This window comes from Aphis gossypii, unplaced genomic scaffold, assembly GCF_020184175.1.
Source record: "Aphis gossypii isolate Hap1 unplaced genomic scaffold, ASM2018417v2 Contig00447, whole genome shotgun sequence".
NCBI classification, from domain to species: domain Eukaryota; kingdom Metazoa; phylum Arthropoda; class Insecta; order Hemiptera; family Aphididae; genus Aphis; species Aphis gossypii.
The window spans coordinates 109,295-132,090 of NW_026083109.1; the positions used below are offsets into that span (position 1 = coordinate 109,295).

Sequence of the window (22,796 nt, forward strand, 5' to 3'; positions counted from 1 at the left end):
AAAAAAGTGTAAAAAATATGTTTGGCGGCCATGTCGGTCTTGAACTCCGGACAGGCTGCTTTGAAATGTGATTAGTAACCATTGCACCTCAATCCGCTATGATGAATTGTGACTAAACCAGCTATTTAAGAGAATTGTGAAAAAGGGTTTAACTTCGCGGGCCTATAACTTGGAAACTAAGTCCGAGCGCCAAATTCTGATTTCACCATAATTTTTTTCGTCAAAAATATGACAAAGCCCCCCAAAAAAATTCGCAAAAAAAAGGGTGTCCGGTAAAGTAGAAAAGTTCCTCATAATGTATTGCTTATAAATATAAATATATATTTATATATTTTTCTTTATAAAATAATGCATTATAATTTACAAAATACAATTAATATTGTAGGTCCACATATTGTGGTAATTAATGAATAACTTAGCAATCAAAAATAAACATAATTTTTTCATAAAAATGTAATTAATTAAACGTTAGTCAATAGTTCATATTTAATAAATATAATGTATATCGTATAGTACCTAAATATGTATCATATTAAAATAATAACAAAAACAAGTCAAAACTTCATAAATATAATAACAACCATGTAGGTATCTGTATCTGTACCTGTAACATAACTGTCCATAACCATAAAATAGTACCTACTATTTCAAATGAAACATTATATATAATTTAAAATAATATTAAAACATTTATTAGGTAATTAAAAAAAAAACTCATAAAATAAAGATCATATTTAAAAAAATATTATAATAATTAATAACCATGTAGGTAGTTGCCTGCGATAACAATATAGTATTACTTCAAATAAAACATTATGTATATTGTATCCCAACAAAAACACTACGTCAACTCCGTGTAAAAAAACGCTAAGTAAAATAAAAAATATATATAAATTCTATAAAATGTGTGATATAAGGTGGAATCTAAGAAAATGGTCTAATGATTAAAATGTATGTACCTATAAGTAATTAATTCAAATTTAATAAAAATTGGTTATTTGTATAAATTTATAATATGAATTAATTTAACTCAAATTGATCCAATTTTCATTTACTTGGCCGAAAGATTCAGTCTAAAAAATGTATAGCCAAGTACTAAATTTATGTAATAAATAATGAAAGCACCATTACAATAAATAAATTGTTTCCGGCCAAGTAAATTAAAATTGGATCAATTTGAGTTAAATTAATTCATATTATAAATTTATACAAATAACCAATTTTTATTAAATTTGAATTAATTACTTATAGGTACATACATTTTAATCATTAGACCATTTTCTTAGATTCCACCTTATATCACACATTTTATAGCATTTATATATATTTTTTATTTTACTTAGCGTTTTTTACACGGAGTTGACGTAGTGTTTTTGTTGGGATATCATTAGTTTTTATTAGGGTCGAGATATTTTTTATTTTTTTTCCATTATTATGATGTAAACATCTTTTGCACCACGAGGCCACCGTTCAAACTGTACAGATGTATCGTAACATCTTACCCATTTATTCTGATGTTTTATTATTGCTGTATAATGGGCTTCAGTCATAGATTGACCATGATGACAAATGACCGAGTATAAAGTGTAACATTTATTATCAACTGTAAGTGTTGTGGTTGGTAATGAATTTATTTGCAAGTTTGTAATTTTTGTGTTCGCATCACTCCAAAGTTGAATTTGAAAGTACAAATATTCATGAGTATTGAGTATGTTTGTAGTCTGTGTAGGGTTTGAGGTAGTATTACAGGCACTACAAGTTATATTTTCTTTTGTAACTTCTTTAGACATGTCATTCAACATAGAATGCATTGTGACAGTTTTTGTATCATTTGGTACATTAAGTTGAATTATATAATTATTTGAAATATGTACTCTACTCTTTTTACACCTAGAGCATTTCAATATCGCCTGAAGTTGATGAAGCAAAGAATTGTGTAAGGGTTCATATAAAGATATGAGTGCACTAATAAATTCAGCAGCATCTTGCTGTTCTATGTTAACGTAAGGATGACCAATCTGATTTCTTATACTAAATGCACTTAGTTGACATACTTGTGATGTGTATGAGTATGCAAGTTTTTTTAGTACCGTGTCTTCTAAAGAATTAATTAAGATATTTAGTATGCGAGTACAATTGAAAATTACTGGCAAAGATGCATTTGCATAACAAGAAACCGCATCCAAATTTGAAAACCCTGGGATACTTAAATCGCTAATAGGCTGGTGTTGGAATGCTTGAATGTTATGAACCTGAACATTTGATGCTTCTTTCCATATTATATCTTTTACATGTATATTTTTGTTATGTTTGAGTGGTATCTTATTCAAGTCAGATCTACATTTGGCCCTTAATCTGTTATATTCCTTAATAGCTGCTATCTGCGCTTTTATGTTACTTGGGTCAAAATTAATTAAATGCAACCCTTTTAGACTTTTTACTCTAGATAAAGCCACATGTTTGACCACAAGAAAATATTGAGTTACCAACATCTACAATACAATTTTCCAACGACATACCTTGACTTTTGTGTATAGTAATTCCATAAGCGACAGTTATGGGAAATTGTTTTCTGAATACGAATGCTCCATGAAAAAGCTCAAACTTGCCTGTAACACGTTCAAGATTATGCATTTTTTCGTTAAAGATCACTTGAATTTGTTGAGGCTTGCCATCAATTCCATTCATTATATTTTTAACTGTTCCTATAGCACCGTTAACCAAACCATTTGATACATCAATATTTCTTTGTAACATAATTTTACAGTTTAATTTCACATTTAAATATTTTTGAAGACCAGCTGTCCGCGAACTATCATCATTAAGTTTCGACAGTTTTTTTATAGCTTTTATTTTAGTTGATTGTTTACAATCAACAGAATCAATTGATTCCAAACTAATGTTATCTGAAGGTAATAAAGATAATATTCCATTATTTAAAAATGAGCAATGTTCTCTTGTAGGAAGTAGAACTAATGTAGAATCTGATAGCTTCATTATAGTTTCGTACAATTGTCTTATTATGTCTGAAGGTTTTTCTTTGATTTTAAAACTAATTTTTTGTTTATTTTTAGCTTGAATGTCAGATCGTGTAACTGTGTTAATTCTAATTCTTTTCAGTATATTTGCATATTCAGGATCACTTTTTTGTCTCATGTTTTCGGTTAATTCATCGTAAGTAAACAATTTTTCCCATAAATTTATAGTACCTAATGCATGTAGATACTTATCACTATTTTTTGCATTTAATGGTAGAAATGGTGATTGTTCATTTACTGGTGGTAATTGAAGAAGATCTCCGAAAACTAAGATATTGATTTTCCCAAACCAACCATATCACTGGTAATCACTGCTACCAGTATCATAAATTTCACATAGTCTTAAATGTATATAAATCAATGTCACATTAGATACCATACTTATCTCGTCAATTATAACTAAAATTACATTTTTCATTTTCTCACGAATTAATTTAAGAGAATCATTTGATAAGGGTCTGTATGGTGGAGTGTGCCCATGTTCTACCGGAAACTGCAATAAACGGTGAATAGTCATACCTTGTATATTATATGCAGCTATTCCTGTTGGAGCTGTTATAGCTACATTTCGATTTAATTGGTTTGTTACATAAGCCTTAATAGTTTTAATCAAATATGATTTCCCTGTACCCCCTACGCCGGAAACAAAGTGTCGTATTGGTTTATTTTCAATTGCTATTTCACCCTTAATAAAATCAAATACTCGTTTTTGATCAACGTTTAAGTTTTCTACTAAAGTATCTACATTTCCTTCATTATTTGCATTATTTTGTAGCTCTTCCATAGCTTCTTCTAATTCATTAATTTGAAACTCATCGTTTGTTTAGTTTGTAGTATGTGAAGTTTGGTTATTTTGCAATTCTTCAATAATCCTATTAATATCATCTTTAGATGTGATAAGATATTGCAGGTGCTTATGATAATCTATTGCTGATTCTATTGTATTTTTACATAACATAAATGCCTCAAAATATGTGTTGCTTACACCAAGTAATTCGCTTTCTTCTCTCCATGGTTTAAATAACATCAATAGAGAATGAAAGTACTTTTCTGGTTCTAATTTCCAGTTATAAATAGGATGTTTAATTAAATGTGACCGTGGTCGTTTTTTGATAAACCCATAACCGGGATACTCATAACATTCAAGTTCTGTCAAATGTGGTTTTTTTTTTACAATGTCGTATTTACTAGCAAAATCAAATAGGTTAGTATTTTCCATTTCAGTGGGTCTATTAGGGTAATGAATATCAATCATCGAAGGATAGTATAAATCAGTTGACTGCTTATCCAAATTTTCTATTTCTGTTTTTGATTTTAGTCTTCTGTTTCTTATTATTTTTACATCCAGCCATTTGATCGTTGTATTTTTATCAGTTCCATACAAAGGTATACCTAGCAACGTGTCACTTGCTTCTAGAACTCCACATTCTCTTTTACTGAGTGAGCGTAAGGCTACATTCCATAATTTAGTATTTAAAGACTTAGTACTGTTTATAATATCAAACGTTTGTGAAACATTAGATTTTTCAGGTTTAGTCTGATATTTTGTTATGTAAGAACTAAGGGCACATGACTTTTCACCAATGAATTGAATGTCCATATTTTCTTCCCACGCTAATAGAATAGCAGGATTATAATCATTTATATTTGCTTCTTCTTCTGATCGTGGTATATCATAAAGTTTACTTTTCGATTTTAGATTTCTTCGTTCAGCAATAGATGTAGCAACATCACGGATTGTAAACTGATTTGTAATAGACCTAGGAAATCCAAATCTACAACATTGAACTTTACCTTTCGATGTATTTTTCTTGCGCATGCAATAACTGTTATGCTTGTGCGTTTGATATGAATCTACACGTTTTGAAAGTGTTGGAAATACATTTTTATCAGTTTTGCACACGTTATTTTTTTTGCAATAAAATCAGCTACTTCGTCATTTGTTGAAACTCCCAACACTGGAGCTCCTTCTATCCAAATAAGTGTATGGAAATGTTGTAGTCCTCTAGTTTGATATTCTCGCCGCCATACGTAATGTGTGATTATGCCCAATGGTGCATCATCAGATGTAAGAAAATCTAGTATACCTTTAAATTCATTATTAATGAAACGTGATGTGGAAATGGGATCAAGTGCTATGAGTGCTGATAGTGATTTGCCGTCTGCAGTTGTACTATTTACTTGCCTTAAGAACGATTCTAGCCTATCCCAATTGTACTCGGCAGGACTTAATGTTAAAAAAAATGTCACTGGTCCATACCAAGTTATCATAGTTTCTATATCTGACCGTGGACCTAACCAGTATTGGCTTATGTTTCTCAATCTAGCGAATATAGTGGTTAAATTGCCTTCCAACTCATCATTTTTAAGTAACTTTAAACAATCTAAAGAAGTTAATTTTTCTGAAGATTTCTTGGTATTTAGTTTGTGATAAATACCAGCCTTTAACGCTTTAATATTAGAGTCATGTAACAAGAAAAATAAGTATTGTACGTTAGTTCTAAAAATAGGATTCATTGATAACAATCGGGATTTGAAAAATTAAGAAGGCATAAGTGAAACCAATCGGTCAGAATATTGACCATAATTCCAAAAGGAAACAATACAGGAAAACACTTTAAATCTAATTGTAAATCTCGTTGGTCAATTGACTGTGCATCTACTTTTAGCATTTGATAAAGATCAGTAGGTTTAGCATTCTTACGAGGTTCATTAAGTGTATGTATAGTGTATTGTTCGTAGTACTCATCACTCGGTTCTGCTTGAGTTAACATAGCTTGTATCTCACTAATGTCCCTTTGTTTGCCAGTATTTTCAATTAGCACAGGATTTTCATTTTCTCGTGTCCGAGCATATTTATGTTGACCCTCAGCGTTAATATTAATATTGTTGTCATTATCAGTGGTATTTAATATTTCATCTTCATCAGTAGTTAAATCTGGTAATAAATATTCAGTTTTCATAGTCAATATATCATTTTCAAAATTGTTATAGTATGGAATAGATATATCTTTGTACAAAATATTATTACCCTTTAACCATAACAACGCATTATACACTTGTTGAATGTTAACTAAACTTTGCCATATTTTTTTGTTTTTCGTTGGAATGCTACGAACAAGAATATATAATTCATGTTTAATTATAGCTTGGTTAGGAATTGGTAATTTTTTTAACGTTTCCTCTAATGGCAGAGGTAAATGGAATGCTCTTCCTATCACTTTTTGATTCATAACATTTTTAGGTTGTTTACGACCGGCCACAGAACTCATTTTAACAACAACTTGAAACGTTTTGGCTCGCTGTATAAGTATTCTTTCAAAATCGTTTAAGCATAAAAGTACCTGAGGTGTAACTGGAGAATATAAATTATTAAGTATGCAAGAAGGAGGTAATGCATTTGAGCGAAATATTTTAATACAATACAAACAAATAAAATCACTGGGTAAATTGTTAGTTTCAACGAATTCACAGATTTTTTCCCAGTGTTCATTACTAATAGGATTTCTAATGTTATTAATATTTGTAACATTATTTTTGTAACACAATTTATGACATGATAAACATATATTTATTGGTATATCCATAACTCTTTTATTAAATCGATTGAATGAATGTGAATAAGTTGCAATGATATCATCCTCATTGGCAAAATTAAATGAACCTAGATCAAAACTTTTCCCTGACTTCTTTGATAATTGTTCCATTTCAAGTAACATATTTATATTAATATTATGAATAGCCCAATCAATTTGATTAATTTTCATTTGAACTCTCCGAATTTTGTATAAACATAAAACTAATTCCTGAATACTTGGAAAATGATGAGCAAGATTTGTTAAAAATAATAAAATGGAAGAACAGTAGTTCTCAACGTAACAAGCCGAAGTATGGCCTAACTTAAAGATATTTCTAGATTCGCTGTTACACAAATCGATGTTTTTAATTTTTCCTGGAAAGTTATTTAATTCTGAACTTAATAAGTATTTTATTATTTTCAATACTCTTGGAATAGAATATTTATAATTAATGTTACATAAAATATCATTACAGTACCATGCTACATCTGGCGTATTAATATTAACAGGCTGAAATAAATTCATAATTTTACCTTCGTCATTAACTTCTAATGTTTTATTAAACGTGAAAGGTAATATGGTATTACAATAGAAAGGTTCCGTGAATTTAGAGTGGCGAGATTCACCTATAAATCTTAGCAATGGGTAATCTAATTGATCATCGTTTGGTAGTACCACAGAATGATTAATTTTCTTATTTATAATTTTTTTAAGATGTTTAAATGTCGTTCTGTACAAAAGTACATTTTGTTTCCTATACTTCAGCACCCATTTTAATACTCTATCTGCAGTACACCTACCTTTAACCAGAGGCATTTTTAATTTACCAATTACCTAATCTATTGGTAAATTTTTCAATATTTAAATAAAATGGAAATAACTGTTTCGATTTTGGCTTTTTTCTTTTTAGTGGTACTTTCTGTACCGAGTTAATACAGCACTGTTCAATAGTAGTACTATTATAACTTTCAACCACGTTTTTAGATTGAGTAGACTCCTGATATTTTTTTTTCCGCATAGCTCGCGCCTTTTGGAGTTTAGTTACCATTTTTAATGTAGACACAATTCGACACAAAGATGAAGACAGTCACAGTCTAGTATTATAATAATGACTGTTATAATAATTAATATTATTATAATGACTTTTTATTATTTAATAATAAAATGCTCAATGGACAATGATAGATAATCAATACGGTTAAGTTAGGTGATACCAAGTGCATCGAATAATAATATTGTGGACAAGAGACAATAACGCCGACAACAAGCTCGTACGCAGGACGAGAGACGAAAGAACGAAATTACGAAAACAGAATGCACCGATACCGATAAGCGATAGTGAACTATGTTCGCGTGTTAGTGTGTTGTATGTGTCTAGCGGTGGGGGAAAGCAATAGTAGTGGGAGACACACGCCGCCGTCACAAGAATCCCCTCACCCGTTCCCGACCACATGATGTGCTTAATACGGCAGCCGGCGGCGAAAGTAATATAAAATGATCACTTAAATATTCACAGTTTTTTGATCATAACTAAAATATTATTCGACCGATTCTATTGAAAATTATAAAAGCACGTAGACTATGACTTTCTCGATCGATTGATACCTCATTCTAACTATTTGGTCCATTTATTAGACCTACAGCCTTTAATAAAGAATACCAAAATATTAACACGTATTAAATGGGAATGTTTAGGTTTCTGTATATATACACGGTCGAGTGCTTCGCCTTCCTTTTTTTTTACTTAGCTCGCGACACTACCGTGTCGCTGGATATACATTTACAAATTACAAATCATATTAAAATATTAATAAAAAATAAAAAAAACTTCAAATAGATAAAAAAAAAAAGTTATAATATATTTTATATATTAACAATTTTCTTTCATTAAGTACCTACAACAAAGTAGCATTTCGAAAGTCTTATCCTGAAGCCTATTTCTTCTCGGTGTTAAGATTTGGGATCCACTACTAAAAAGTCTTTCCACGGGCGTTGAAGACGGTAGAGTGGTATTATATTTAAAAAAAACTCTTTTGACAGATGGAAATGTGTTTAACATACTAAGGTCTTTGTTTTTCGAATCAAAATACGATAGTGCTTGTACAGTAGTACCATTACTAGTATCATTATTTAAGTGAACACTTTCAGCAGCAGAATGATCTAGTGAATATTGACTCTGTGTTAAAATACCATAAAAATCTTCATCACTATCAACAGAATAATTTTCATTAGAATCTGAATTCATAACTGAATTCATAGAATTACATTCAGATAAAAAAATATTTTTACATACAGTTAAATATTTAGCAGGAACCCATGAAAGCTTAAACTTAGGATGTAATATTGAAGCAATAATATATGGCTTGCTTTTAATATTTTCTAAATCAAATATAAAATTAAATCTTTTTTCTAGACTATTAATAATCGATAACGCTAAACATCTGCAATATGTTAAATTGGTTTGCTGAATTAATAAAAGTCTTAATTATATAATTGTAGGTGCAACATATCCCAGAAAACAAGATTTTTCTGCTTGTATCTTATCAAGTGAAATAGCAAGCGGCTCCATAACTAAACAGTACTATTCTAAAAATGACCAATCTTTTTTTTTTAGTTGTTGAAGTTTCAAATCATTAAATGAGGATATTACAGTCTCTTTATGAGCAATTATTTTTTTTACAGCGTCAAATAATGAATTCCACCGTGTAACAACAGGTACAGGAAATTTGCAACCACAGATATCATATACCTTGTCTGAGGCAACTGTACTTCGACTTAAAAGATTCCAAAAACTACATAATTTGCTAAAAGCACTTTTAGAATTAATTGTATAACACTTATCAGAGATTTTGTCTACATCAACAGTTGCAATCAAGCTAAGTGTATGTGCAGAACATGTAATATGGTCTGGTTAACACATATCATCACTTTCAATATCTTCGGGATTCTGAACCATTGTGGACCAATCTATAGTATCAAAATCTGCACTACAGTAATCAATTTCTTTTCCAGTATTATGATCATCATCACATATAGTTTCATCGCCAAACCAGTTATCACTATTAATATTTAAAGACTCCTGACCAATAGATTTTAAAGAATATGTTCTGAATGCTTTGCCAAAATTGCTAGCATTATCAGTTACTGTATGTGATATTTTAGAGTTTTGAATATTATAGGTATGAGTTATTTCATTCATAGTTTCTGTTATATTAAAATATGTATGACTACCTTTAACTCTTCTGCAACCAAGAACATATGAATATCTAACATAGGTATGCTCATCAATAAAGTGACAAGTCATACCTAAGTAGCTTTTGTTATTGCAAGACCAAATATCAGCCGTAGTACATATAAAATTTTGTTTGGCTATCAAATCAGTTAGAATAGTTATGTATGATATGTACTTATTATTTAATTCCTTTGACATAACTCTGCGATCGGGTAAAGAAGTTACACCATCAAGGCCACATAAACCTTTTACAAGACGTTTGAATGCCGGTTTTTCATATGTCACTAAGGGCCTCATTTCTTCCACAATGTATGCAAAAGTTAAATGAATAATCTAATAAATTAAATGCACATACTAATAATTACTTACATAAAGGTACTAACATTTACAAATAATAAAATGCATGTTAAAAAAAATGTTGACAATATAAAAATTAAATTGTTCTATAATAGGTATATTTCTGTCGATTAAAAAAAAAATTTTATAAAAACTTTAGTTATTAACTTATTATAATTCTATCTCCTCTTAAGTCATAATTATTAATTCATGATTACTTATCTATAATCATTTTAACTAATTTATGTTTGAGTGTTTAACGATTGATAATCATAAAAATATTTCATTGGAAAGTAAAATATTGATCTAATAGTGTTTTATATTTTTCTATATTTCTTATAATAAGTAAATGTACTACCAACTTGGAAAATAATCTCAATAATCTTTCAATTTCGAACACTGCAAAATGCATGTATTAAATAAATATGAAAACTGTTAATTAAATATTTAAATGTACCTATACTTTTCTTTTCATTTAAATAAATAAAAATTATTTTTTGAAATATTTAAAAATGTTATCAGATTTTGGTCATTAATTTGCTGAATTATTAACATAATAACATTAATTAAATAGGTAATTACATTTTTAAACATAAATTATATTTGAATAGTTTCTATTTCAAATTACTGTATTCAAGAATGTATTAATATCCACAGATATTAATACAATTTTGTAGGTAACTACAGTACTTATGTAAAATACTCAAACATTCAAACAATTAAGTATAAATTATTTAAAACAAATACTTACTTTATGTTTTGATATTTTATTAGAATGCAAGAATGGCAAGTTTTTTTGTTTTTTAACGAATTGTACATTTTTCTTAACAGCTTTAGCATCGTAATTCCCTGGTAATAGGCATATTAAAATTTTATTTGTGAGTCTTGAAAATAAATTTTATCATGGTAGAAATAACCTTCCAATCTTTTTATCTTGTCTAGTGCAAATTTTTGGTAGTGCTAAGTAGTAATATTATTTTCTATGCAAAATTCTCTAGTATTAATTAGTGTGTTAAAAATGTTAGAATACGCTGATTTATCGTAATACTTATTTTTTGTTATGAGGTAGAATCCATTGTCTTCCGTTTTTCAAGTAAGCAATTTCGGTAGTCTTTTTCTATTGGGCTATTAAATTTTGCACGTTATTGAATTTATTTCTAAATTGTAATGCGATTCCTTTTGACATGGTTAGGCATTGGCTTATGCAATGACCGATTGCGATATCATTAGGTAATGAAAAAAATATCTACTATTTGTTCACTATAATCGCATAGGAAGTTGGTTCTATTATTATTGCTGAGTAGGAATTTTTGAAATTCATTTAGTGGGTTCAAACTACTTATTCTTACGATGTTTTCTATAATTTTTTCGTCTTCGTTGTATACTTCTTTATTTATTAATTTATTTGAATTTAATGATTTGTATTGTACCAATTTTCTACAGATTGTATATAATTATTTTTTTCAGTTTGCTTATCTTTATTAAAATTTGAGGTGTCGGTATTAGTATTAATATTATTTGTTTCCCCGAGTTAGATATTCCGATTTTTCATTTAACTCGGGTACTATTCTTTTTTTTTTGAAAAATGACAATCATTTGCATAGTGTCCTTTTTTGTTGCATTTGTAACATGTTATATTATATTTCTCCGGCGTTGTTATCTCGAGTATCTTTCTCTACTGTTTTCCCTACTGTATTGTTTGGTATTTGAATTATTTCCACGATCTTTGCTTCTATTTTTAGACCTGTCGTAAGAGTTTTTCCTCTCTCTTGAATAAGACCTATCCCTCTCTCTACTGTTCTCTCTGTATCCTTTATTATCGTATGTATCTTTACTATTATCTCTGTATTATTATTGTATACCTATCAGGGTAAGGACTATTTTTCTCTATATTGTTCCAACCTTTATAATTTGATTTGCCTGAATATGGACTTTTATCTCGTTTGCTTGATCTATCTTCAAAATTTACTGTCTAGTCATATTTTTTCAATTACTCATTTCGGTGCATAATTTATCAATTTTATTCTTATAATAACTGTCTATTTCTTCTAATTTTGTATTTAAACGTTTAACTTCTTGGTACTGTCTCTAGTTTCGGTATTCAATTGCATAACTTGTTTGTTTAATATTGCCGTATATTCGTTAGTCCTGAGGTTTTTGAATTAATTCTAAATTGCATTAGTTCGTATTTTTTCAAATTTTCTTTCAACTTTTTTAAATTACTGTTGTCGTGAAGCGAAATTGCGTGTAATATAGGTTCTCTTATGCCTTTAAGTATATAAACACAAATATCTTCCTCTTTCATATCTTTGTCTACTTGACTACATAAGTATTCTATTTCTGTAACAAAACTAGAAATTGACTCTAAATCGTTTTGTTTCCTATTTTCTAACTTTCCTTTAAAATTATGGAGTATCCTATAGGTTGAAATTCGTTAATAATTCACTTTTTAAAATTTTCTCATGACCAGTTCCGTCCTTTGTTTTCCAAGTTTGGTAGAAATTTATTAGCTGTGTCTTTTAAAAATATTGATAAAAATTTATTTTTTCATTGTCGTCCCAATTGTTTATTTGTGCTGCTTTTTTTCATATTGTAAATAAATGTTTTAATGTCCCCTGTCCGGAAAAGCTGTCTGGTTTAATTATCATTTTTTCCATTTTGTGTTTTGAATTTTTATTTACTATATGTAGTTTTTCGGGTGTGTTTTTTCTATTACAGATTTTGAGTTACTAAAAAAGATAGTATTTAAATTTGATTCTGTTTTATTTGCACTTTCAATATCTCCGTATATATGTTCTCTTTTTTTGTGTTTCGGTATGATCTAAGTTTATTAAGTTATTATATTTGTATCAGGGTCTTGTTCTAAATTATTTTGATATAAATTATTACTAGTGTTTAAACACATTATCTGCCTGAGTTATTAATTTATTTGCGTTATTTCCTAATATGTTAGATATTTTTAAAAGGTCGTTAGCAGTTGTTTTAGGTTTATTATTAGCGCTATTACTTGTTTCCGGACTTGAATCACTTAAATTGCTTTGTATAAGTAATTCATTAATATCAATTCTATCTGTTATTGAATTTTTTTGAACTTGGTGTTTTTGTAGCTCGCTTAAGGTTCTTCTATGTCGTCTAATTCTATTATCCCCTTATAATATTTAGATAATCTAGCCCTTAGGTTATCTACGGTTCCTACACTTTTTAATTGTTTAGATTTGCATGCTTCAATGAGATTTGGTTTCTTTTGTAAATAGATATCTGTTAATTTTGTAATTTTTTCCCCAAAAGCTATAAGATGTTCGTCATTCATATTATAATAAAATTAATTTACTTAACTTATATTTAAAACTAACTATTTAATTTTATCTAAATTTAAATTTAAATTTTTGCGGTCATCTATTATGAAAAAAAAAATCCTAGTCTACAATCCTAATATTAATATCTATGTATATTACAAATAGTTGCTCACCTTGACGTATTGACTGTAGACGGTTCGCAAAATTGTACTCACGTGGCACAAGCGTTGTCTTGTCGGCAAGACAAAAATCGAGCGTGTATTTGTTATCCACACGGTATACGTACAAACACACAAAATCGCGTTCTGGGTTTCTACCGAAACGTACACAATTGTCGTACTTCACTTGTACAAAAAAAAATTGGGTGTGAGTCCAGACCACACGTAAAATTGTTGTACTTCTCGTACATATACACTTCGAAAAAATATACGTGCCAAGGTTGAGGTACCAGGGCAAATGCACAAAAAAAAATTGTCTCCGACCGTGGATAAAAACCCCGTTGGGCGTCACTTTGTGGTATACCGGTATTTCAGTATACGCGGTATAACCAACTAGGTAAGTTTTACCCTCGTATTCACTAGTTAATGACACTCTCTAAAATAAATTAGAATGGCACTGTTAACTAACGAGGTACGATGATGTGCGCTTGTCGATTCTTCGCTCCTTTATAGTGGAAACGACTCGAAGATTACCTATACCCGTGGTACGTATATCTCGGCGCTGTTTCCTATATAAAGGTAGGAACGCAATTAAGACTTAAATGATATCCAACTCGGGTTGTCTGGTTGGAAACACTTTTTTATTAAACTTCAAAAACATAAAATAAACAATCAAAAATTCTATTAATTTAGTCCGTACTATGACCGCCGCTTCACACGTGCGATCGTCGTACCTACACTCTCGCCGACTCACTCAGCGACAGCGGGACTCCCCCTGCCCGTGCGTACGGCGGTCTTATATACGAAATTTTTCTTGTCGCCTCAGCACCTTTTGCTTCACCGGCCTCTCCCGTGTTTTATTTAAAAATATTTTTCTTTATACATATTAAGTAATAGTTTGGACGACTGTCTACAATATACGACAATTGATATCAATGTATTACTGCTTTAGTGGTATGGGTATTATTATTTATTTATAAATAATTATCAACAAATCAAAATTACTATATTTATTTATAAACTATAATATACAGTTTTACGTCAATACATACAACGGTTAACACCGTGTATATGTATACGGTATATAGCTTGCTATATTATGTCTATACAGTAGTATATAATATAATATGGGACATTGGGACCTATTTATATATTAATATTATACAATAAACAATTTCGGGAAATCAATAAAGCCATAATCATCTATTTATGTTTAATATTAAGAACTGAACGGATAATATTATTAATAGTTTATGTGAGCCAATAAAAATAATATCATTGTTGTGAAGTTGTGTCTAAATGTGGGTATGTGTATTACTGTATTGTCTGCACAAGTCACAACTTATTACGATGGTATATTGGTATGTCCGTATAAATGTATAATTAACCGTATCGGGCCGTATAGAATTATTAGAAATTACGTAAATAAGCAATTACGAAAAATTATTATTATTTTAAAATCAATGGTTTATTTTTCAAAATAAAAATATACCAAACCTTAGTTTTTGTGGTTCAAAAAAAAAAAAAAATATGTACCCATAATATATTTATCTAGATGAATTGAGTTAGATAACACAATTATTCATCTAAGATAATTCATACAGATAATGCTCAACACTGTCAAAGACAGATCATCGCACGTATGCTTGTCACCCGGTATAAAATATTAGGCACTTAATTATCACCCTATAAAATGATATGAATATTGTCTGTCGCACGACGTTGCGCGGATAACGCAGAGGCGTGGGAAGAAGCGGATGCAGGTGATGCTGACCATCAGGGACCTGAAGGTACCACGGGAGTTCCTGGATGATATATAAGGGGGCTCAGATTAAGCACATTTCAGACGTGATCCACCAGAGTTAGAGCGAGCACCTTCACTTCACCAAGATCAATAATTTTGTCATTTTGACTTAGAATATTTTTCAATAAAAACACTTAGAAAATATTTCACAGTCTTCATTTTTTACAATTAATCAATTCTACACTACATCATTCAATTGCTTGTACGTGGCACGTTACAAACCTTTGACTGGATAAATAGTTTATTAATAGCTTTATTTTTATAATCATAAGATTTTAAGATTTTTTCAGTATGGAAACATATTAAAATGGCATCATCACTAGGGTAGCTCAATCCACCTTTATTATCATCTTTTTGTTTTAATGTAATCAACGAATTCATGAAATCTTCTTCATTTACAGCACATAAAGCTGTTAAACATGGTTCACATCTAAGAACAGAAGTTAATTTGTGCACAACATATCCAGCAATATGAATTATTACTTCTTTTGAGAAATGACTATGAATATAATTATTTTGGCAAGTAATATAATCGTGGTCTGGTACAAAATTATTATGAATAATTGAATTTTCTTCGGAATCTACTATATTATGATAATTATTATTTGAACTATTGTAAATAACTTTAACTGGATCAGAACTTGAATAATGCAAAATGTCTATATGATTAAGTGGAATACAATTACCAGTATTAAAATTTTCAATATTATTTTGTCTAATGACCAATTTTTTATAAGCTGACCGAAACTGTCTAGCAGTTGGGTTGTTATTATGTCCTCCCATGGCTCTTACACTTCCAAAAAATAGCTATAAGTGGTCCTGACTCAACCTATATATGGGAATATGATTTAAATAACCAGGTTCAACTAATCTAGAGTATAATTTTAGCAATGAATTCAAACATGAAACAAATCCAATGAAACCTGTCTTTCGTTTAGATACCAACACTGGAATAAATTTCATATTTTCTTTTATTTTTAAACCTTGGACATACTTTGTGAATCTAGAAGTAAAATCAGAAATTTCTTTACAATTATCATTACATAAAGCTCTTTTATTACCAACACATTTAGTAGTATACATTTGTATGTTCTGCGCACTTTTGACTGCGGAGATTGTAAAATTTTAAGGAGGATTTTTCCCCTCAAACTTTTTTTTTCTCCGCTGTACCAGTAAAAAACACTGATTCCCAAAAACCATAATGTATGTTCTGCGCACTTTTGACTGCGGAGATTTTTAAAATTTAAGGTATAGTTTCCGCCTTTAACCAATTATTTTTTCCCCTGTTACACATAAAGTTTAAACAGTGTATACAACACACTTCAACACTATTTATTTCCCTTGTAAGTTAAACATTCAGGTTACACTGTAATTTCATTTTTTTTAAATAAATTATAGATAAAAGTCGTTTTATTGAATTCATCCCAGTTCAGACAGTTCAGTTAATATTCAACCATCGTTCAATCAGGTTCTGTTAGTTTTAATCAAGTTTAATTCATTTAAGTTTTTTTTATTTTATTTTTTATAAAAAATGAATTTTCAACAAATTAACAACAGTTTTTGTTCACTTGTTTCGTTAGTACGAAACAATGCATATCCTACATATCCAGAATTCACTACATTTATATCAAGATTGAAAACATTCAATTTATTTCCGTTGACTTCATCTCAAGATAAATACTCATTAGCTGAAAGCGGTTTTATATATTCAGGGAAAAAAGATATTGTTGAATGTTTTTGCTGCGGTATTATATTGCATCGTTGGGAAAAAGAAGATAATCCATGGATTGAACATTCAAGATGGAATCCGAAATGTGTTTTTGTATTATTATCAAAAGGAAATCAGTTTGTTGAAAATGTAGTAAAAAAATATGGTAAGATTATCGATATTTGTGATTGTGATTGTGGATCAAGGTCATATGATACTGTTGTTTAGTTCATTAAATAAATATTTATTATTTTTTTTTTTAACTTTTTATATTTCAATAAAAAAAAATCTGAATTTAATAAACTTAAATGTGTTAATAACTTATTTAATACCTCGTGAACGTATAGCCTAGTGGGATAAATCGTCTAATTTAAATTTAATATGTTAATGATTTTTAAAAAATGTTTCAGGTTCTATCGAATTAGGTAGGTAAGTATAATAATTCTTTACTGTTTATCCAACTAGACACTATACGTTCACATTTTTTTTTCTTTTTTAACCTTACATTTGTTTAGTATATAACATGTATGGATAAACAAAACTTGTTAGTTTGAGCTAAGCTGTCTAATGATCATATTCATATTTCTAGAAAAAAATACTGTTACTGTTTTTTTTTATTTTATCAATATGAATCCATCAATCGTTGTATCAAAATCTGTGTTCGATATTCGTCCTTTTAGTAAGAAAAGTGTAACCGTTGGACTTCTAGTTAATAAGCAAATTTCAATTATTATATTATTAGAATGTAAATTAACTAAAAAAGTTGTAACGTTAGATCTTGATCAGTGGTGTAAGTTAATGTGCGAAAACAATTTTAATACAATTATCGAAAATTTGCATACTCGTTGTAAACGTGTTGAGATAGCTGATAATTTTTTCTACTCTGTTAATGTAAACCAATCAACTATAGTTTTATATTCTAATGATAATTATATAACATTATCTCATATTGATCTTCATCGTTTGAAACAATTACAACATTGTATTGACTTGTATATTTTTGAAAAACAGAAAAAATTGGAATCATACCAAAAAACGTTTGATACAGCTTATACGTTAATTAAGTCTGACGTAAATGGGTTACCATCATCTTGTCAACGAAACGAATTTACAAATCAATATATTCAAAATTATGATTTCAGCTACAGCAATATACAAAGTGAAGATTGTTCATTTATGTACGAGTTATTACAATTTCATTTTAATTCATTGTCGAACATGATATTACAAGATTTAGTGATGTAATATAAAAAAAGTTTCTTAATTTATTTTAATTTATCGTTCTTGTAAAAAAAAAAAAAATGTGAAATTAATACCACTTGTATACTAACTTTCAATATTTTTATTTTTATTTTTTTTTATTTTTATTTTTATTTTTATTTTTATTTTAACCTATAAATGAATTATTATTTTTTTTTTTTTATCTAAATAATAAAAAATAAATATAAATATAAAAAATTTTTTTTTATTAAATAAAATTAATCCAACACCATATCCTATTACATACATTTTATAAGTTTATTTTTTTTGGTCTGTGTCTGAGAAGTTTCTTGGCGGGATGTCGCATCTATTTGTCGAAAACAGATTGAATGAGCGTCACCATTTCTTTGGCTGTAGTTAAATCATACGGATGCTGTCCTGTTAAAGATATTTTGAGTGAGCATTCAGCATGCTTCCATCTAAAAAAGTTAGGTTAGGTTAAATTAAATTTTATTATAAATATTTCACTTTAGTTAAATATATATATATATATATATATATATTATTATTATTATTATTACCTATCTTGCAGAGCAAAATTAGCAATTTTAGCACATTTATAATGTGCTATAGTCCAGTAATCTACAGCCGTATTGTCTACAGGTGTCTTAACCGTTAATGAACAATCATCCTTTTTTATATTCAAGGTGTTCTCTGCATCGGTTGGTATAGTTGCATCTGTTATTAAATCTAATATTTTGTCTGTATAACAAATAGCAGTGCTCTATAAAATAATAATTAAATTATATTTTTTTACTTTTTCGTAATATGTCATAAATTTATATAACTCACCTTTTTCGTCTTTTTCGATACTGGTTTCTTCCGGTTTTACAGCTAACCTTTTCGATGTACCTTTTTTTTGAGATGTTGTTGCAATATTATCCTATAATTAAAATAGACGATAAGCTGATGACGGTTTACAAAATAAATTTTTCATAAAATATTTAATGTCTTTTAATTAAAATAATTATATATTATATTATAATAAAAAAAAAATAAAAAATAAATGTTTTTTTTTTACTTACTTCGGAAAATACAACCGACTCCTCGTCATCGCTTTTAAATGAGTAGCAGGACATTTTTTCAAAATTAAATTAATTTTATTAAAAAAAAAGTCTAGATTGTAAATCTGTTGAAGTAAACTGAATATACTGTATCGATGAGTCTCTTATATATATATAACCACTTCTACTCCTCCTCTTAAGTCTAAAATAATCAGTTCAGCTAAAACACTAACTAGAATAAAATTTGAAAGGTACGTCTTTTCAATTCGAAAAAATAGAATGTAATAACAAGTGCAATTTGTATCTAAAAGAATGTAATTGACTTCTACATTTCAATGTCAGATTTGAAAGGTTATATACAATTTAGCAAGGTACGTAATTTAGCAAGGTAAGATTAAAATTAATAATTGGTTATAGTAAACATGAAATAGAAACGTTAGTATATTTTGGAGACTACGCCGCCCAAATAGTTTAATATAAAGTGGTTGTGGTAGTATTAAGAATTAGACATACAGCTAGTTCAGTAGAAACCTATGTAGAAATCCGGCATATTACATTAGTTGTTAGATTTAGAATAATGAATATTAATATATTAAATAATTGGATTACGAACATAGTTTTAATAATCGTTTATATATATATATATATATATATAATACATATATTTTAAAGATTAAAAAAATATGTATTTAAATAATTGGTTATAGTAAAATATGAAATAGAAACGTATAGTCGAATTTCCTGTTTACCATGACACGTACGTATATTTTTGGGGGACTACTCCCAAATAGTTTAATATAAAATGGGTTGTGGTAGTATTAAGAATTAGACAAAAGTTATGCCTCACTCACGCATAGACCGATGACATTGTTCTATACCTAACAATACATCGGGCTTGCTTTTATTATATTCAGTGAATAAATAACTTTTAATTCAAACTTCCTACACATACGACAAAGTGGACTTCGTCGTTAAATCGAGCTGAACCATCTTCACCAAGACCGGTTCACTACAACTAGAAGCCAGTATATTTTTTTTCAAGCATCTCCACGCTAACAGAAATGTAAGTACTATTACTTTACTACTATTAACTAGCTTTAAATTAAATATTTACTATTATAATTTTCCACTATAAAAAATGATTCCATTTAATAATGGTATTTTACATAATTTGCACCACAAATAGGTTCATTTAAATACATATGTAATTTGTATCAAAAATATAACATGTATTTGCGTTACATAAATAAATTAATTTTAGTTTTTTTTTTTTTTTACACCACGTTAAAAAACGAAATGAAATATGTAATTTGTACCAGCCCTAAAATTGAGTATAGTACGAAACATTTTGAATAGTTCAAAAAGATTAGTGTGTAGTACAACATTTAAAAGTATGTCATTTATTATAATAATAATATGTATAATTTTATATCTTCACATTTTTTTTTTTCCAAACCACATATACACAGATACATCGTAAACAATATTTTGTGTTGTTACGTCTTATACACTTAATTATAGTTATTATTATTTTTTGTTATAATCAGCTTAGTTATAGTAAATGTACGGTATATACACGGAATATATTCTGTGGTAATATATATATATATATATATATATAAACAAAAAATAGTTACTACAGTACGGTCCACGAAAACGTGCGGGTGACCGCTGCGCGCCTCGTGGCAATTTTGCGTCGGTGGTTGGTAAACTATTTCCCGCTAAATTTTGAAATTAATCGTGTACACACATATATGTACATTGTACAATGCGTATATTTTTTTTATAAAATGTATATAATTGTACTCAATTAAAAAAAAAATTACCGTACATAAATTTGATAACTGCTATTTTATAATTAATAATATAAAAAAATCAAATAAATAAAAAAAATATTATAAAAAATTGTTAATCGTCGTTTTCTTCGTCGCTACTACAGCTGCTGTCGTCGGAGTCAATTGTCATAATTATAGGTTCCATTATATGATCTCTGAAACCTTCTTTTGCATAATCTTCCTCTTGAAGTTTTTCTGCATGTCTTACACATCTTTCCCAATTACTTTGAGTGACAGCATCTATGGCTTCGTGCATAAGTCTTTCAACATCGGCTATTTTGAATGTGGTGTTTTTGGAAGCCACCTCTCCTTTCACTTGAGCCCAAATCAACTCAATCGGGTTGTATTGACAGTGATAAGGTGGAAGTCGAACTACTTCATGTCCCATTTGAAATGCCGTCTCGTCTAACTGGTAGCGTTTCTCTCGTGGTCTTGCCATTTTGATCTTCTCTCTGAGCTCAGCCAAAGTTTCACACAGGGAAAACTCTATACCTTTTTCTGTCAGCCATTTTTGAACATCGACCTTTTTCGTACTTGATTTTGGTACATTCTCCACTAAAACGCTATGATATGGAGCATTATCCATAACGATGACACATGGCTCTTCTAACAATTGTAACATATTTATAAACCAATCATGGAATATTTGACTATTCATTTGTGAATGGTAGTCGCCGTCATTTTTACTTCTAAAAATTAATTTAGAGCCAGAAATGAAACCAAATTTAGCTGCTCCAGCATGGCATACTATAAGGCGACCACTCTTACCAATAGGCACTCTAAATCCTTCAAGATCCAATTCATTTTGCCAAATACTATTTCTCGAGTGGTTTTGATTCACCCAAGTTTCATCAAGATAAATAACAGGTCTAGTGTCACCGCTCGAACGTAGAGTACACATTTTCCTTAAAAATGTGTTTCGAAGCGCCACAATATAGCTCCGTTCCATTAAAAATTTCCGACCGTTGCTACACTTTTTATATTTAAAGTGTAAGGATTGCAGAATTCTTTTCACAGATGTTTTAGATCCTTCAAAATTAATTTTTGTCTTCAAAGCTTCACATATCTTTCCAGAAGTTGGATATTCACCTACAATGATAATTTTCATTTATTATTTCATTTTTATTTGTTTATTTATTTATATTTCATTATTATTTAAATTGTAAAATACAGAGTGTTAATCAATACCATAGCTTTTTACAACATTATAATTAAAAAATATTAATTATTTAAATAAATATACATACATAATATTATTAAACATATTTATATTTTTCAAATTGAAGTGTAGGTAGTGAGAAATTTTTACTTTTGACCCCCCCCCCCCAAAGTACCAACTAGTTTCACTTTCCTATCAGAAAAGTTACATTGAAGAAAATCCAAGCACTTTTACTGTCCTAAAGTAATGAGCTGAGTTTTTTTAAAAAACTCTGCTGATAAACTTTCCATAGCAGACAGTTTTTTGAAAAAAGTATACACGCGAAAAATCACTTGTTTACTTTGGCTATGAATATCATTGTGTGTACAAGAAGCCATTTTTAAAACGT

The 22,796-nt window shown here is 28.9% G+C and overlaps 1 protein-coding gene across 12 annotated transcripts in view; it reads left to right on the forward strand.

The window, feature by feature from the left end:
- LOC126554208 (death-associated inhibitor of apoptosis 1-like) overlaps positions 1-18,474 on the forward strand; it is a 61,819-nt gene extending 43,345 nt beyond the window's left edge. For 3 of the 12 annotated variants that reach the window (XM_050209295.1, XM_050209298.1, XM_050209301.1), the window contains one exon: positions 18,293-18,474. In XM_050209295.1, the coding sequence (XP_050065252.1) occupies positions 18,293-18,395 (103 nt within the window). In that variant the 3' untranslated portion in view covers positions 18,396-18,474. Of the gene's footprint in view, positions 1-16,943; positions 17,317-17,560; positions 17,580-18,161 lie in introns of those variants that run through there. The other 9 variants (XM_050209297.1, XM_050209294.1, XM_050209296.1 and 6 more) reach the window with 8 other exon arrangements.
- The last annotated feature ends 4,322 nt before the right edge of the window (positions 18,475-22,796 follow it).